Here is a 13,309-nt window from a genome sequence, read left to right as displayed (position 1 = left end):
TACATAGTATTTCTGAGAATTGAGTCAAAACATTCTAAGATGACTGGTATTAAAACGGCAGTATTTCAATACCCAGACTAAAATTTTAGCTATGGCAGCTTCTCTGGTTTAAGTACAAAGGAATTGATTCATCATGCTTAACAAATTTTGTGCACAGCTTGCACATTGTTTTCAGCATGTTACTTTTCACACTAAAGATAATACTGAATCTGCGGACCTGAGAACATAAAACATCGATTTTTCCAAAGACATTTTTAATACAACAACCACTATACTGCCTAAATGACAGGGAAAGGATGTCATTCAGGGAGGTCTTGACAGGCTTGAGAGGTGAGTGCGTATGAACTTCATGACGTTCAACAAGGCCAAGTGCAAGGTCCTGCATGCGGGTCTGGGCAATCTCAAGCAAAAATACAGGCTGGGCAGATAATGAATAGAGGGCAGCCCTGAGGAGAAAGGCTTGGGGGTGCTGGTGCATGAGAAGCTCAGCATGGCCTGACAATGTGTGCTTGCAGCCCAGGAAGCCAACTGAATCCTGGGCTGCGTGGCCAGCAGGTAGAGGGAGGTGATACTGCTGCTGTACTCAGCTCTTGTGAGACCACACCTGGAGTACTGCATTCAGCTCTGCGGCCCCCAACGTAAGAAGGATGTGGACCTCTGGAGTGAGTCCAGAGGAGGGATACAAAGATGATGGGAGGGTTGGAGCACCTCTCCTCTGAAGGCAGGCTGAGAGTTGGGGTTGTTCAGCCTGGAGAAGAGAAGGCTCTGGGAAGACCTCACAGCAGCCTTCCAGTACCTCAAGGGGGCCTACAAGGAAGCTGGAGAGGGACTTTTTACACGGGCTTGCAGTGATAGGACAAGGGGCAATGGCTTTAACCGGAACGAGGGTACGTTTTGAGTAGATATTAGAAAGAAATTCTTTACTGTGAGGGTGGTGAGGCGCTCGAATAGGTTTCCCAGAGAGGGTGTGGATGCCCCATCCGTGGAAGTTTGGATAGGCGTTTGAGCCACCTGGTCTAGTGGAAGGTGTCCCTGCCCACGGCAGGGGGTTGGAACTAAATGATCTTTAAGGTCTCTTCCAACCCAAACTATTCTATGATTCTAAATTAAAAACAGAGAAAGGTTTATTCTTTGAACATTATTTTTTTCTGTTTGCTTGGATTATTTTTCAATTGCCAGAATTTGTTTTTTCAACAATACTTCTATAATAAATGATTTTCTGAAACAAATTCTGAAGAGCGTACTATATTTTAATCATTAATAAAGAAGTTGCATATTTTAAAAGTTTAAATAAAAAGAACAACGTTGGATACTAGTCTATCCATTAGTATTTATGAGTTCATATTTTGCTATTTCCTCATACAGCATCATCGCACATTTTCCAGGGGATATACAGATGTTTTGCCCAAAATCTGAAATATCAGCTCTTAACACTGCCAGCTTAATGGACCATGGTTTTGATATCTTAGTCAAATCTCTTCTCCATACTACTATACTCAGAGGGATAAAGTGTCTAAAAATAAAGTTTGTTAAAATGGGAATCTCTTTCTGATGTCAAGAGTGAGACACACCTAGTTAATTTAATCTAGTCTTGAAATAGATATCCTAACACAATTGTGGATTAGAGCAATTAGCTATCATCTAAACTTCAAGGGCAAGAAGTGGGGTTAAAATTTCAGTAAGTGGGAGAAATGTATTTAGTTCAGAAAAAAAGTATGCAGAGTTTTTATATGGGGTTTAATTGAAATGTAATTCCTTTTACCACAGAGATCAACATGGGTAAATGAATTCTTTATTTGTTAATACTTAGTGTTAGGAAAATTTGAGATGAAATTTTCTCTTCTGCTTACTTCACTTTCCTGTGAATATATGATGTAACAACCGCATGTCCAACAGGATTTTGTTCATTCTGAGAAGCTCAATGGCATTATCTTTCCTACCTCTCAAAAATTACGTGAAAAATTTTTCTTAAGAATGGCATTGTTTTTTCCTAAGATTGTGTGGAATCTGAAATGCTGAACAATCTCTCTGCCAGAAAAATGAAACAGTTTGGAAATAAGTTCAAATGAACATTTTTCTTCACCACAGACCAATTTGAAGTAAACGTTAGAATAAACAATGGATTTCCAAATGTGAATCTCTTTCATAAGTACCAAATTCCATCTGTACTAGATAAATAATCTCAGTAAAAGTACAGGATACAAAAAATTCAAGCCCCGAAATTAATCTTCCTAAATAATGCTGTGTGCAAGCATGAATCACTATAATAATACCAGCATTTTCTGGAGTTTTAAAACATCTAAGCATCCTTTGTATTGGCAGATCTGCCCAAAACCCAGCACTTTAAAAGGAAGCAGATTGTATTCTTCATACAAGTCAGTACTACAGAATTACATATGCTACAAATTCTGAAAAGCTCTGAAAATACACAACCCTCACCTGGAAATCATCTTCCTTTGAAATCAACTAAAAAGAAATTTAATCCCTTTGTTTGGTTTATCTTTCTGCAAGAGTTGAATACAGTGGAACTTAAAACATCAATTCTGGACTTAATATGGATCTTAGTGAAGCTAACTAGGATTTGGATTTGTAAAAATCCCAACAAAGAGATGTTCTAGACAATATGTTGGCTTGAGTCTCAGTCTAGAAAACAGATCTATAAAAAAGTTCTTGAAATATGATCAGTTCTGCTATTTCTGACTATCTAGTTCCCTTCTTACCCAGAAACACCTACATCTAAAGCAGATAGAAAATCCATGAACAATTCTAAAAATTTGGCCTGCAATGCTGTTAGCAGTTCTGGGAGGTGCTTCAGTACTCCTTGGTTTGAAAATGGGCACTTATTCTCATGTAACAATTTTATCTTTAATTCAACACACAAATCAAGCTGGAAGCAAGCTGCAGGTTTGTGCTAGAAATGTGAGAAAAGCATCAATAAGGGCATAAAAGCCCACCCTTCGACGAATACTTTCAGCCAAAACCTGACACAACATGCATTTTGGTTTATGGGCACAAGGAAGCACAAGAAGTATTTCTGGCATGTGATCTGGGAAAGGTTCAGGATGACTGCCCTTTGAACAGGAAAATGAGATGTAAAAAGAAAGTTGAAAGGAACCTTTTAGTGTTTCCAAAGTCTCCAGTCTGAGCTCCTTCTTTTTTTCTAAAACCAGTCATATTTGTAATGGCTTTTTCTACTTTTTATTTTAAATAATATTGAGGATATATACTAAGAAAAGACCACAAATTTTGTTAAGTCACTTCACCTGGTCTTCTCAGTACCTATAATATACGGCATTCTATCACTTAACCAAGTTCAGCTATAAAATTTACTTAACTTACAGGAAAGCTAAGCTAGAACTCATTTTATAACTTAAAGAAAAGGCATTCAAAACCTTAGCAAATGAACTTTAGGAATTTGTATGTGGATTTAGGAATTAGGAGTTTGGATGGAATTTTTCATTTGGTGATCAGTTCTTTAAGGCTTAAGAAGAAATATGTGATGCCCCAGCATGCAGAAAACTGTTTCTGAAATATGATTTCAGTTGTGGCTTTTCCTATTTATAGCTGAAAGTGTACCATCTGAATGTGACCTACATGTCCAGGAAGGTATTTCTTACATTATCGAGGGATGAAAATTAAAAAATTACATTCCTTGTGTATTTTTGGTTATTACAGCATTCGTGGTGGTTGAAATCTGAAGATAAGTGTGCCTATTGAAATCTATTGCTAATTGAGTTTGATTTTTCGGTCTTGGTTAATTGATTAACATTAATGGACCCATCTGCTGCACCAATACATGGAGAACAACAACAGTAAGAATAAATATTGTGAGAACAGTTTGAGACACTGGAAACATGATTGTTTGTGGGAGCAATTAACTCTGAAATTGTACTCTGCACTATAAAAGCTAAACTTGTCTATGTTTACATCTTCTTGAGTCTTTATACAATTTTAAACAAATGTATTAATCAACCAGTACTAGTGTAGTGGCTGACATAATTGTCAAATCATTAGTGAAGTAATTTTATGAGTTTATTTCCCACACACAGATGTGTCTTCTTAATTAACACTAAGCTTAGTTTGCAACATCTGGCTCATATGATCAGGGGACCACACAGAATAAGAGTTCCCTAGGTTAATCTTTCCATGTCCTTTTCAAACATATACTTTCAAATCCAGTGAGCACTGAAATCACAAAATTTGTCATAGAACAATGTGACACTCAAACTCTAAGTTTACTGAATAGTTGTCATTTTTTTCCTCTGAAATTAACTAGTCTCTGGAATTCTACATTAGCATGGATTTAAAGTGCAGTAAAAGAGCTAGAGAACTTGCAATTCTGTGTCTAAAAGCAGTAGAGCATTTACATAGGAGAGTACTTTGTTTTTAAAAACTAGTAAAACAATGGCTCTGTAAAGAATATAGATTTCTACTGAACCACTCATCAGATACAGCATATATTTAAATGCTCTTGAAACAGCATGGCTTTTGCCCTATTGCACTGGTTTTGGTTGGGATAGAGTTAATTTTATTCACAGTAGCTAGTATGGGGCTATGATTTGGATTTCTGCTGGAAACTGTGTTGTTACCACAGGGATGTTTTTGTTACCGCCGAGCAGGGCTTACAGAGCCAGGGCCTTTGCTGCTTCTCAACCTCATCCCACCAGTGAGGAGGCTGGGGGTGCACAAGAAGCTGGGAGGGGACACAGCCATGACAGCTGACCCCAACTGACCATAGGAATATCCCATATCATATCACAACATGCTCAGCAATAAAAGCTGAGGGGAAGAAAGAGGAAGGGGGGACATTCAGAGTTATGGCGTTTGCCTTCCCAAGTCGCTGCTATGCGTGCTGGAGCCCTGCTTTCCTGGGGATGGCTGAACACCTGCCTGCCCATGGGAAGCGGTGAATGAATACTTTTCTCTGCTTTGCTTGCATGTGTGGCTTTTGCATTCCCTATTAAACTGTCTTTACCTCAACCCAGGAGTTTTCTCACTTTTACCCTTCTGATTCTCTCCCCCATCCCACTGGTGGCAGTGAGTGAGCAGCTGTGTGGGGCTTAGTCACCAGCTGGGGTTAAACCATGGCAGTCATATACACAGACAGATATTTAGTCAAATAAATGGAAGCTAGATAACACACTTTTTCTCATATTAAGTTGGAGCAGATCTTAACTTAAAAAGAATGAAAATAATTAGAGATTTCCAGTTCCATAATATGATACATTCAGTAGTTTCACAGCAAAATGGTAATTGTGTAGCCTGTCCCATCACCACAGCTCTGCCTGGCCATCTCAGGGCTGTATCTGACTCTGGTTCCCCTCACTGGGCTTGGTCTTGATCCTGATCCTTCACTAGTGGATCGATGCCCTTGGCTGCCCTGTTCCTGGCTTGGGTGGTGGGACAAGCCCTGGCTGACAGGCCCTGCCCTGATGGACCCCTGGGGAGCACCTGATGCAGCGCGACCAGATGACAGGGAGCTGGTGGCCCCTGCTGCATCCTGAAATTTTGTATCTGAAACCTAGGTGCCTGCTAATCCTTCTCTCTTGCTACAAAAAACACAAAGAAAAAAATTCTTTCTGTCAAATAAATTTCTTCTGCATAACTATTGTAATTAATAATATGAACAATACAATAGTATTTTTGTACTCTGATGATGAGAAAAGGCAAGCAACTTTCTTTTAAGAATGACTGTAAAAAATGTTTCTTAATGAAACACACCTGTCTATGCCCAGCAGTATGTGTTATAAAGCTCATCATTCATTATAAAACATGGCTAAGATATTCACCATGTAATACTTCAAGTCCCTTCAGAAGCAAAAGGTCTAATTAGTTGCCAAGAACCTGAAGAATAACATGCGATGAAATTTTTTTTTTACCACTGAACAGTGTAATCGAAACAAGTGGCAGAAGTCTTAAACAAGTCAGTAATAGTTTTATATGAATTGTCTAATTGTTGATTATTTAATCTGATTATTTTTTTAAAAACCAACTTAGTTTTTTTATAGTAATAAATATGCAAATGGGCCATAGTTATGGCTCTCATTGGCTGCAGTCTCATGAATATAAACTCATCTGAAGATAAAACAGTTGTATAGTCCACATGCACCACTTGAACACTGGAACTGGAGCCTGGAAATTTTTCCCCATAACCTACACACAAAATGCCCTCCTTTGGCTCTTCAATTCTCCTGCTCCACACACGACATGGTATGAGCCAAGTTGATGTGACAGGCTGATGATCAAGTAAGTAATCAAGTAAGAAATTACAGTGGAGCGGGGGGAGATTACTCCTATCTTTCAGCTACAAGAGGTACCAAAGGATGTTTGTAACCAAAGCACTGAAGAAGGAAGGTGACAACAAGCCAAACACACTTAAAATTGGTCCATTTACTAAACAGTACCCACATTTAGTAAACAGATTCCTAGTATTAGCAGGCACTGCTTGGAAAGAAGTACAGGGAGATTCTATAGCACAGAATCTCTCACTGTTCCTTTCAGGAAATGCTTCACCCACTGAAGCACTGGACTTAGCTCTTAAGACAACAGACTCAGAGGAACAAACCTGAAGGATTGGTCAGGTCCAGATAAAAGAGGTTCTGGAGCCAGACCTACCAAGGCTGATCAGGAGGTATACAAGTGATTGTTTTCCCATATATCTTCAACCTGCTCAAACCTGTGGAAAATGGAATTGGTATGCAGCAAACCAAAGCATTCCCCAAAGAGGTTTCTGACCCTGGCATTCTGTCAGGTTGAGTCTGTGTAAAATGTCTGCCAGTACTTCTGAAAAATGGCTGCTAGCAGAGGCAAATTTGCATCCCAGCTTCCCACCCTGTTTACATCCTCTGCAAATACAAAAAAGGAATTGGTGCAGATAGGTAGACAACTTAACAAGAAGGGAATCTTTTAGATCTATCATACTTCTCAGCAAAGCAGAAGTGATTTGCTTGATAATGTGTTATACAGAGATGGAGCAGTCTGTTCTCATGTATGTTTAATTCTCCAGGAAAGGGAATACTGCACACATTAGGGACAAAATAAACCTTCAGGACACCAAGGCAAGGTAGCCTGGGAGGAATACAGAGAAATTGTCCAAGCAGCCAGGGATCAAGTTAGGAAAGCAAAGCCCCGACAGAGTTAAAGATGGTCAGAGACATTAAGGGCAAGAAGAAAATCTTCTATAGGTATGTTGGCAATAAAAGGAAGACTAGGGAAAAAGGGATATGGAGAAGGCTGAGGTACTCAAGGACTTTTTTTGCCTCAGTCTTCATTGGCTTCTCCAGCCACACTGCCCAAGTTGCAGAAGGCAAAGGCAGAGATTGGGAGATGAAGAACCACCCACTGTAGAAGATCAGGTTCAAGACCATCTAAGGAACCTGACAGTGCACAAGTCCATGGGACCTGACCTGTATCCATGGGTCCTGAGGGAACTGATGGATGAATTTGCTAAGCCACTATCCATCATATTTGAGAAGCTGTGGCAGTCCAGTGAAGTTCCCACTGATTGAGAAAGGGGAAACATAACTCCCATTTTTAAAAAGGGAAAAAAGGAAAGCCTGGGAACCTACAGCCTGGTGAGTCTCACCTCTGTACCCGGCAAGATCATGGAGCAGATCCTCCTGGAAACTGTGCTAAGGCACATCAAAAAAGGAGGTGATTGGTGACAGCCAGGACAGCTTCACTAAGGGAAAATTGTGCCTGGCAAATTTGGTGGCCTTCTATGATGGGGATACAGCGTTGGTGGATAAGGGAAGAGCAACTGATGTCATCTACCTGGATTTGTGAAAAGTATTTAACACTGTCCCCCATGACATCCTGGTCTCTGAACTGCAGAAAACTGGACTCAAGGTAGGGACCACTCAGTGGATAAGAAATTGGCTGAATGGTTGCATTTGATAGCTGCTTAAGAGCTCAATGTCCAAGTGGAGACCAGTGATGAGTGGCATTCCTCAGGAGTCGGTGCTGGGACTAATGCTGTTCAACATCTTTGTTAGCAACACGTACAGTGGGATTGAGTGCACCCATAGCAAGTTTGCAAATGACACCAAGCTGTGTGATACGGTTGACTCTCGGGAGGGAAGGGATGCCATCCAGAGAGGTCTTGACAGGCTTGAGAGGTGAGTGCATATGAACCTCATGACGTTCAACAAGGCCAAGTGCAAGGTCCTGCATGCGGGTCTGGGCAATCTCAAGCAAAAATACAGGCTGGGCAGATAATGAATAGAGGGCAGCCCTGAGGAGAAAGGCTTGGGGGTGTTGGTGCATGAGAAGCTCAGCATGGCCTGACAATGTGTGCTTGCAGCCCAGGAAGCCAACTGAATCCTGGGCTGCGTGGCCAGCAGGTAGAGGGAGGTGATACTGCTGCTGTACTCAGCTCTCGTGAGACCACACCTGCAGTACTGCATTCAGCTCTGCGGCCCCCAACGTAAGAAGGATGTGGACCTCTGGAGTGAGTCCAGAGGAGGGATACAAAGATGATGGGAGGGTTGGAGCACCTCTCCTCTGAAGGCAGGCTGAGAGTTGGGGTTGTTCAGCCTGGAGAAGAGAAGGCTCTGGGAAGACCTCACAGCAGCCTTCCAGTACCTCAAGGGGGCCTACAAGGAAGCTGGAGAGGGACTTTTTACACGGGCTTGCAGTGATAGGACAAGGGGCAATGGCTTTAACCGGAACGAGGGTACGTTTTGAGTAGATATTAGAAAGAAATTCTTTACTGTGAGGGTGGTGAGGCGCTCGAATAGGTTTCCCAGAGAGGGTGTGGATGCCCCATCCGTGGAAGTTTGGATGGGTGTTTGAGCCACCTGGTCTAGTGGAAGGTGTCCCTGCCCACGGCAGGGGGTTGGAACTAAATGATCTTTAAGGTCTCTTCCAACCCAAACCATTCTAGGAATCTATGAAGTTACGATTCTATGATTTTTGGATGCAGAAATTGCTTCTCTAAAGACCACTACCTAGTAACGTATCCAAGTTAGACCTCCAAATCCCAAGAGGTAATCTGTTGTAATAGTTTTTGTTTGCAGTCTTGACAGCTAAGATGAATAACCTCTGAAAAAGCATACTGGATTCTAAGTGAACCATTTGAAATCAGAGATGCAGAACTTGGATGTGAAACACAGCATCTAGATCTTTCTAGAAAGGTGATGTTTACTAAATATAGACAGTTTCTGAACTGACATAATAATGTATGTGCATTCATATGAACACCAGAAAGCCAGGTGAGAAGAGAGGGAAAAAACAACTTCCCTTAACCCATTCTCTCTAATGCACCCCAGCATGCTGTTTTGCCTTCTTGTCCACTAGGGTACCCCCCTGACTCACTGTCAACTAGCTGTCCACCAGAACTGGTAAATCTTTTGCTGCACAGCTGCCTTCCAGCCAGTCAGTCCTCAGTTTATAATGGTGCCTGGGGTTATTGAATGCCCTTTTTTAAATTTTCAATGTCACATTTCCATTTGTTAAACCATACAAGATTCCTGTGGTTCATTTCTCCAGCCTGTTGGTGTCTCTCTGAATGGCAGCAGACCCACCTGGTGCACCAAGCACTCCTCCTTGCTTCATAATTAACCCTTGTTTCTGGGGCATATCCTGTCCCATCTTGTAGATCATTAATGAAGCTAAACGGTATTGGATCTCATATTGAGACTTGGGGTACTCTGCTAGTGACCAGCCTCCAGGTAGAATTTGTGTTGCTGATCCTTTGACTTTTTTGAACCTGCCCTTTAGCCAGTTTTCAGTTCACCTCACTGTGCACTTATCTAGCCAGTATGTAATAAGTTTGTCACCAAAGATCTTATGGGAGGCAGTGCTAAAGCCTTCCTAAAGCTTAGTAAACAACATCCAGTATTCTCCCCCATCCATCAAGCCAGTCACCTCATTGTGGAAGGCTATCAGGTTGGTTAAGCACAATTTCCCTTCCATAAATCCACGGTGATCACTCCCAACAACTTTGTTGTCCTTCATGTGTATGGAAACAGTTTCCGGGAATAATTTTCTCCACCAACTTCCCACAGATCAAGGTGAGGCTAACCATCCTGTAGTTCCTCAGATCCTCATACTTCCCCTTCCTGAAGGCAGTCTTCAGGAACCTCTTGCAATCATTTTGATCTTGCAGAGATTATCAGGGTTGACCTTGCTATGACATCAGATAGCTCCCTCAGCACTCGTGTGAATCACATTAGATTCCATGGATTTATACATGTCCAGTTGGCGTACATGTTCTCTAATTTGATCCTCCTCCACCAAGTGTAAGTCTTCCTTGCTCCAGACTTTATCCTACAGATCTGAGAGGAATAGGATTCCTGAAGCCTAATCAATTGAAGCCTTATCAATAAAGCCTGAGGCATAAGGCGGCACTAAGTATTTCAGTCTTTTCCAGATCCCTTGTCACCAGAACACCTGCCCCATTCAGCAGCAATCCAGCATTTTCCCAAGTCTTTTTGCTGCTGGTATACTTGTAGAAGCACTTGGCTTTGCTCTGCATGCCCCCTGACAGAGAAATCTCCAGGTGGACTTTGGCTTTCCTAACCCTGTATCTGTGTATTTGGATATTTTCTCTATATTCCTCCCACACCATGTGGCCATGCTTCTACCTCTTGTATGGTTCCTTTTGATATTTTGTCAGGAGCATCTTGTTCATCCATGCAGGTTTCCTGGCACTTTATTTCCTGCTCATTGGAATGGATCATTCTTGGGCTTGGAGGAGGTGATCTCTGAGAATCACTTAGCTGCTATAGAAAAACATGCTTCTATAGAGCTGCTTATCCCTGGTTTGCACATGCACAATCTTCCACGACTCCTCTGGACTGAAGAGCAGTGACCCATTTCAGAACAAAAGTGTTTCTGTAAATGACTGAGGCCAGCAGTTGGAAAGCAGAAATGCAGGAAACAAATCCAATGGTCATGCATTACACAAGAGCAAAACTTTAAATGAAAAAGTATTCCATAATGGTAGAATACAGACCAATCAGTAGAATGACAGAGATATAGCAAGGAACAGCAGAGGCAATATAGACTCATTACTCCCAAGTACGCACTCAGTTTCACCAGCAAACTGTGTATGTTTTCATAAAGTTGCCTTGCTTGTATTTGTGCTCTAGTCAAACAAGACTTAATGATCAAAAACTTGTTTGGTATTCTTTGTGTGCTCACATCAATCAAGAGAGGCACAGAAGCACCCCAAATTCAAGGTCTCCTCAACCTAAGAAATATACGGTGGTCCAGAATTTAAAAAAACCTTTAGAATATATTCTGTTCAGCATTTGCCTTAAAGCTGAAGTACAACTTTTACAATAGACATGGCAACTACTTCACAAATTCTATCAGTTTTAAATAGAAATGTGGTTACTAAATGCTGAGTGCCTTAGACAATGATCAAGATACTATGACTTAAAAAGTTACTGTGCTCCAATTGAACCATCACTGAACTGAACCATCATCCTCTGTGCTTTTAGCTTATGTCTCTTTTGGACCCCGTTTCCTCTTTCAGCATGATGCACTTTAACTTTCAAAGGTTCTTTGACAATACTTCTTCGCACATGCTGAAGGTGCTGACTACTTGTTACTGTTTTCACAGCATGACGATGAAGGCCTATGCTGTGTAACCAGGAGCACACTATGAAGATATGTGAGAGTACAAGGCCTAGTAAGATGAAAAGTTGTTAGACAGAAGAATGAGATCTTATGTGTTTCTGTCCGAACTATCTATACAAAGAGTCTGATTTAGTCACCGAGCCTTGCAGTGGAACTGATCCAGTTGATCGCAAAGAAATTCTGGCAGCAACCCAATATATATGCCATGAGGGCAATAGAATTACATTTTATAACTCTTCATGTAAGCAAATAAAGTAAAGTATAAAACCTCTCTGGTTAGGCATGAAGATGTCATATTTCTTACTTAACATTATCAAGGCAAAAGACTCACAAAATGATTACTCCATTCCACAGAAAATTATTTCTCATTAAGGATGAACCTACCAGCCACAGAGTATAAATAGATGATAAAATGATTAAAGAAGTAACTCTTACCTAGTGCAGGTCCCACCATTGCGACATGGATGATAATCACATATCGGAACATTGCAGTTCTCAACATTCCTCCCTCCAAGAGCCTCATCTATGATGAACAACTCTTTGTTGTTTACTTGAAAATCCCTAACACATCCTTTATAGCCATGTATCTGCCCAGCACATTGATGAACTTCTTCATGAACAGGAACATTTCCAAGGAAGATTGATCCAAAGGTGATCTGCAGAAACAAAAAAAGAATCATCAGAAAATAATGTGATTTGTGATGTTACTGTAAGCAATGAATGAATAATAATTAGAGATAAAGGAAACAGCCATTACCTGAAACTGGCCAAAAACTATGATACTTGGTGAAAGGATTCTTTTTTAAAAATGTGGTTCTCTATTTAATTTTTTTTTAATCCATTCAAAGAGAGTGGTTTAATGTGCTTGCATATCTTCAGTTGTGTAAAGCACCATACATCCCATGAAACACAAATTGGAATTCCCAGCCTTAACCACAATGAACATGGTAAGGTTTCCTCATTGCTTTCCTCATTCTATACTATGAGTTTTACAATCATGGTTGAGAGTTGGTGCAGGAACACAGGAGAAGCTGTAGACTTGAAAATAAAGCTTTTCTATAGGATCTGGGACGTACAGAACCCCAAGGTAAGGGGAATACAGAAAAAAGATCTTAATTTTTTTTGGATGAGTGATGGAAAACAGACCACTATACTGAAGCCCAGAGATAAAAGGAATTTTTTTGGCAGCAAATTCTAGAGCCACAAATGCCTAGACCATTCTTATAATGGTGTCACATAAACACCCACAATTATTTCATACTGGGACTGACCAAATCAGATTAGTGCTCACTATGGTATTTCCTATGTTATCTGACCTAGGAGTCAAACTCTTGACCATTACATATAAAGGATCTGTGACTCATTTAGCAACGTGAATTCTACTCCTCAAGCTGATGCCTGACTTTCTGGAGTTCTTACATGGGGTTTCACTATTCGTACATTCCATTACTAAGGAAGTTTGTCTGTCACTAAGAATTGAAAAAATAATAATAAGCATATCACACTGTCTTGCATTTATTTGTATGACACCATCAATCCAGAAAAAGGGTGAAACCTAGCCAATTCAAATTGAGTAGGAAAAAACCAATGGAATAAAAAATATATCACAGTATGTGTAAAACATGTGAAGACATAATTTATAGTGAAGGGGCCCTTCACTATCATATTCACACATCAACTCTAAAGAACTAGGAACAGGAGGAAAACATCCTATTGATTTATC

The 13,309-nt window shown here is 40.6% G+C and overlaps 1 protein-coding gene across 1 annotated transcript in view; it reads right to left on the bottom strand.

Moving 5' to 3' along the window:
* The window catches only part of EYS (eyes shut homolog), an 872,029-nt gene that overhangs the window by 114,346 nt on the left and 744,374 nt on the right, over positions 1 to 13,309 (bottom strand). The window contains exon 40 of the mRNA XM_056343434.1: positions 12,022 to 12,242. Coding sequence (XP_056199409.1) covers positions 12,022 to 12,242 — 221 coding nt within the window. The remainder of the gene's footprint in view (positions 1 to 12,021; positions 12,243 to 13,309) is intronic.

Source organism: Falco biarmicus, chromosome 6 (genome assembly GCF_023638135.1).
Source record: "Falco biarmicus isolate bFalBia1 chromosome 6, bFalBia1.pri, whole genome shotgun sequence".
NCBI lineage: Eukaryota > Metazoa > Chordata > Aves > Falconiformes > Falconidae > Falco > Falco biarmicus.
This window is presented reverse-complemented; position numbering and strand designations above follow the sequence as displayed.